Source organism: Mus caroli, chromosome 14, assembly GCF_900094665.2.
Source record: "Mus caroli chromosome 14, CAROLI_EIJ_v1.1, whole genome shotgun sequence".
Classification (NCBI taxonomy): Eukaryota; Metazoa; Chordata; class Mammalia; order Rodentia; family Muridae; genus Mus; species Mus caroli.
Genome location: NC_034583.1, coordinates 61,804,564 through 61,810,304, shown reverse-complemented (window position 1 = coordinate 61,810,304; position 5,741 = coordinate 61,804,564). Strand labels below are relative to the sequence as shown.

Genomic DNA, 5,741 nt, shown 5'->3' with positions numbered 1-5,741 from the left:
TTGGGAGGCAGAGGCAGGTGGATTTCTGAGTTCAAGGCCAGCCTGGTCTACAGAGTGAGTTCCAGGACAGCCAGAGCTATACAGAGAAACCCTGTCTCGAAAAAAACGACAAAAAAAAAAAAAAAAGCAAAGAATTATAAGAGTTAAGTTTTAATTTGCCATTTGTGGCTATTTACTGTATTTTAAGCATTGGCCTTCTGTTTTAGGCCTCCTTAACATGTACCGTGTCATTTCACAGGGAACTATGTGCTCAACTACCTTGCCACTCGGCCAAAGTTGGCGACTTTCGTGACTCAAGCCCTCATCCAGCTGTATGCCAGGATCACAAAGCTGGGCTGGTTTGACTGCCAGAAGGATGACTACGTCTTCAGAAACGCAATCACAGACGTCACAAGGTTCCTGCAGGTAAGCTGTGCATCTGTGAGTCACAAGGTTCCTGCAGGTAAGCTGTCCTTCTGTGAGTGTGCCTCTGTCCTCACAGATGTACCGTGGTAAAAGTGGGGAATCTCCACAGCTTGTCTTCTTTTTAAAAATTACATAAAATATCTTTATCTGAAATGCTCTTCACCATCTTTTTTTAACCTGTGTGATCATTTTTGCATATTAGCATAAATCCTGTCTATTCTGAAGATACCTACACACTGTACCAAATTAAAATGCAATAAATGAATTAACTGGTGTTCTATAAATGAACATTTAGTTTGCTTTAGTTAGGAGCTATCAAGTATTCAGTAATTATCACAGCACACACATCTTGTCACACTTTGCTATCTGTCAGGTGAACTAACCTTAAAGTTAATCTGTTAGACAGATAAAAGTATTCTGGCTTTCAAAAATATTTCCAAATTATCTTCAAAAAAGTTCAGTTTTTAAGAATAGACTCATCCTGTACCCCAGCTCTAGAAGCTAAGCATTTTTTGGTTTTAGGTAAAATTGTTTAATAGTGTTATTTGGATTATGAGTGAGGCAGAACAAGTTTGTATGTGTTCATTTGTTGCTTTATTCTTCTGTGAATTTCCTGTCCAGTGTATGTGAATGGTTTACCTACATAAATGTCTACAGACCCAGTGTCTGTTTGGTATTCCCTGGGAATGGAGTTAGAAATGATTACGAACCTCCATGTTGGTTCTGGGACTTGAACCCAGGTCCTGTGGGAAACTGCTGAACTGATTCTCCAGCCTCCATCTTCACCTTTTTATTAATTGTTGTAAACAGTCTCTCTTAAGACTTTGTTATTTATCATTGACCTCACAGAGATAGGTTTTACAGCTTCTCTTTTAATGTTTATGCTGTGGTACTTTGATAAACTTCCAAATTTATAAGGTCAAATGCAGCAGTCTTTTTCTTTTTCTTTTTTTTCTTTTTTCTTTTTTTTAAATTTTAGTAGAAGGTGGTTTCTGTGCTCTACAAGACAACTGGTTGAAACTAATTGCTTGCTGCCTTCTCTAGGCGGTCCTTTTTGGTTAACAAGAAATCTGAAATCTAGCGGTATGAGTACATTCCAAAGCCAAGCCATACCAACTTTCTCCTGTGTGTTTGCTTACCAGGACAGTGTTGAATACTGCATCATTGGCGTCACAATTTTATCTCAGCTCACCAATGAAATTAATCAAGTAAGTGCTACAGCCTTCCTTATTGAAGTAAGTGACACATTTTTTTTCTTAGTACTGGTGCTTTCTGCTGTGTGTGGGGTGATCTTTTTTGGCAGTTGTGTGCTTTTGCGGTAAGTGATTAATGCCTTCTTGGAACAAAATAACTCCATTCGGTTTTCCTCTGTAAAAGCAACCCACATCACTCTTTATCCTGACCCACCAGAGATTCTGATCTCTGAGATTATCAAATAATTTACTATCTCATTCATATAAGTTCTCCTTATTAGCATCAGTGTTCCTTTTAGAGATGAAAATGATGATCCTATGTCAAAACCATACCAGAATGTGGGAGGATCTACTAAAGTTATTAAAAGTCGGTCCTCAGGCTGAAGGGTTTGGTCAGTTGGTGAAGTGCTTAGAGAACAGGCACGAGACCCTGGTCCTTATTAGACTCACACACTAGGCATGTCTGAATCCCAGCAAAGGGCAGGTGTAGACAGAATGATCAGGAGTTCCAGGAGAGCCTGGACTAGAGATCCTGTCTCAGAAACAAGCAAAAAAGATAAAGTACAATTTTAAAATCTGTGACTTAATCGAAGTCATTCCCCATGTGTTACTACTGAAGATCTTGCTGGGAATCTTTTCATAGTGAGTAAAATATTCCTTTACCAGTCATTCTTTCAAGTAGTCACTGATGTCATCAAATATTACAGAGGAAACACGAGTGGCGGCTGTTCTCCTCTTTCCCTTCCTCCTCCTCCTTCTCCTCCTTCCTTTTCCTTTTTGCTTTGGCTTTATTGTTTTGTTGTCTATTTCTTTATTTAGCTAGAATTTTATAATTATTGAGCAAACCAATATTGATATTAGTTATAACACCTCACACTTAAGTTGCCAGCATATTAATTACATTGGCATTACTGTTGCTATTGCTAATAATTATGCAGCTGTCTATTAACCCTGAAAACTAGTATTTGTAACTGTAAGTCGGTACTCTTCTAATGCTCTATATTACAGCCTGCTAAAATTGGAAGTCCTGTTGTATTATCTCTTAGATGCAGCTGCCATTGTGAGCAGTAGTTATCAAAGTACCAATAGCTTAGCCTTTTGAGTAATTATGATGGGCCAGCCACCATTCTAAGCTCTTTAATGAAAGTTAACTATTTTTATTCTCAACAGTCATATGAGGTGGGTATCGTGGCTCCCATTTTTTAGATGAGGAAACTGAGATATATGATCATTTGTTTACAGTTTCACAGTTAGTGAAACTTACTTTGAGTCTAGATAGTCGTACATCAAACCCTGTGTTAATAATGGACTATTCAACTACTGTTACAGTACAGTAAAGAGAACATCCATTAACTAAATACAAAGACCATGGGCCTAATGTTCTCTCTTTCAGTGCTTCTTCCTCACTCTACAAATACACAAATGTTGGTATTTTTTGAAAAGTATCTGGGTTTTTCTTAAGTGATCGGGGTAAGGGACATCGCTCCATGGAGAGCATTTGTCTACAAGCACCAGGTGCTACAGTTCAGTCGCCACATTAGGAGAAGGGGTGTAAATGAAAATGGGCTTGACATAGTTAGCATGCTTGTTATGTACAGCAGTATATGGAACTATATATATAATGTAGCAATCGTCTGACATGATGGCACATTCCTGGAGTCCAGCACAATGGAGGGAGAGGCTAGTGGATCTCCGTGAAGTCAAGGACAGCATGGTCTACATAACAAGTTCTAAGACAGCCAGGGTTACATAGTGAGACCTGTTTCAAAAGCAAAAAAGCATAACTTCTTCATCATGTAAGACATATATAACACAGTGACATGAACAATAGAATTGGAATATTTTGATTCTCTGAATAATTCTCCATTATTTATTGGTTGTCACATTTAAATCAGAAAATATACTTCTCTTTACCATTCCTGTTTGAACCTAGAGATGACATTATGGAAACTTTTACTATATATGACTATATATGAAGACAATGTGACCAAAACAAAGTGAGACCCTCTTAGATGAATCGATCAATAAATAGAAGAAATTTAAGTTTTCAGTGAGTGGTTACAATTACAAGTATCATAGACAACCTTCATTCTTTTATTCCACTTGTTGAGTATCTACTGTGTGTTAAAAATACAGGACATTCTGTTCTGTAGCTGATGGGGGGAAAAAAAAACAATGAAATGATCGACCCTTGGACCCATTCAAGTTCTCATTTCCATGTTAAAGTAGGTTAGAGAATGAAGTGAGGCTGCAGGCCGTTCATTTATTCAAGTTCATGACTGTTGATGGCTGTTTTGAAATTATTCAGTTGCTTCAGCCCTGATGGGCTAATTTACCAAAGCCCAGCCTTGCTACTGTGCCTGGTTTTGTAACTAAGCCATGGTATGGCATGGTAGCAATTGCTAGCAATATATGCCAATAATGTGTGCAGTTTTGCTTCCTCTATACAATAGAGAAATTTGAGGTCATGATAGCCAAGAGAAACCACCCCCCACCCCCCACCCACATCATCCTACTTGATCTGATAAGCCATAAAAATGAATTTTGTGTTTATATTGTATTATTTGGAAATCCTTCTGGTTTGTTTAAAAATCTATGTGAACCCCCGCTACCCCAAGTAATTTTAAAACTTGCATTGGTTTATTCTTTCTTACACAGGCAGACACAACTCATCCTTTAACCAAACACAGAAAAATAGCCTCTTCTTTCCGAGACTCATCACTGTTTGATATCTTCACACTTTCCTGCAATTTACTAAAACAGGTATGGTTATAAATTAGGTCACAATTCCTAGTTCCTTTTCGAGAATAAAAGTGAACGGGATTTGTCAGAGGTCAGCACCTAACTGAGCCCATCATCTGTCGTGCTGTATGCATCTGGAGATGGAGAAGCACGAGCCAGGTTGATCCCTGACTTAGAGAAAGGTTGAGTGGTTCCCCCACTTTAAAGCTGTTCCTCTAGGTAAAAAGCACATTTATTTCTTTTCATTTATTTCATTTCATTTATTTCTAGGTAGATGAACATTTATTTCTTGTTCCCGTCTTCAGGGGATCTAGTTTACTACAGTTAGAGGTTTTCTGTTTGTTGTTTTATAGCCACATAAAAAGTCTCTATACAAAATGGAAACGTTAGCTTTATGGTGTTTAGATTCTTAAGTGTTTTGTGAGCAGGTTCAGATTACATTGTTACCATACAAAACTAGGTGACTTCTGTTCCCTGCTGAGTTAACAGCAACAAATCAACAAGCAACATCTGTAAAGAGGAGTAGGGTTTAAATCTTTTAGCATCCACTTAGATTTTATAACCTGAAGGGTGAGGCAGTATCCCATAAGGAAATTATCTGCTTTAAATAGAGAGCTGGTTTTAATTTCATTTATTGATAGCATTGAATTAATCAAAAAAGTGAGGTAGAGAACTTTACTACTATGCATGAGAGCCTGGCTGGGTTCAATCGCCAGTACCACAGAAACCCTGCACGATACAACATGCCTAGGCTACAGAATAAGGCCATGTCTCAGAGAGACTGAGGAAGGGGTGGGGAGAGTCAGTCCTACACATTATAACAAGGTCAGGTGGCTTTTTCAACATGGAAAGCTAATGAGGGATAGCCTCTGGCTTTTTGGTTCACTCTTACGTGTTTTTATTCTCCGTTTCTGATCTTTTCCAATTTTAGCTTCAGAAACAAATTTGTACTCTTTCTGTGTTCCTATTAGTGATGCCCATTTTGGGGGTTATACTCGAAATTTATAATGTTCCTTTGTCCATCAAGCTGCCAAAGCTGTGGCACCAACAAAGCCATGGCGTCCACTGAGAGAATTAGCTTTTGAGAAAACTAAGGAGCAAGTCCTCTTCCCTGATCCTGTCAAAAATGATTCGGAAACTGAGCCCCACCCCCACCCCCAGGTCCTCGGAAACTGCTATCACAGTTATGGTTCCAAATCTAGCTGTAAGTCTACAAATACACTGCAGATAAATATGTAATATCCAGGAATAACTTTGTTTTAATTCTCATTAGAGAAAAAATATTTTGGCCAGGCAGTGGTGGCGCATGCCTTCAATCCCAGCATTTGGGAGGCAGAGGCAGGCAGATTTCTGGGTTCTAGGACAGCCAGGACTATACAGAAAAACCCTGTCTCAACCCCC

General features: G+C 38.6%; 1 protein-coding gene across 2 annotated transcripts in view; it reads left to right on the top strand.

Annotated features, from left to right (window-relative positions):
• Xpo7 (exportin 7) overlaps positions 1–5,741 on the top strand; it is a 92,838-nt gene that overhangs the window by 55,028 nt on the left and 32,069 nt on the right. The window contains exons 4-6 of one of the 2 annotated variants that reach the window (XM_021181421.2): positions 239–405; positions 1,548–1,613; positions 4,257–4,361. In XM_021181421.2, the coding sequence (XP_021037080.1) occupies positions 239–405; positions 1,548–1,613; positions 4,257–4,361 (338 nt within the window). Of the gene's footprint in view, positions 1–238; positions 406–1,547; positions 1,641–4,256; positions 4,362–5,741 lie in introns of both variants that reach the window. The other variant, XM_029468780.1, reaches the window with a different exon arrangement.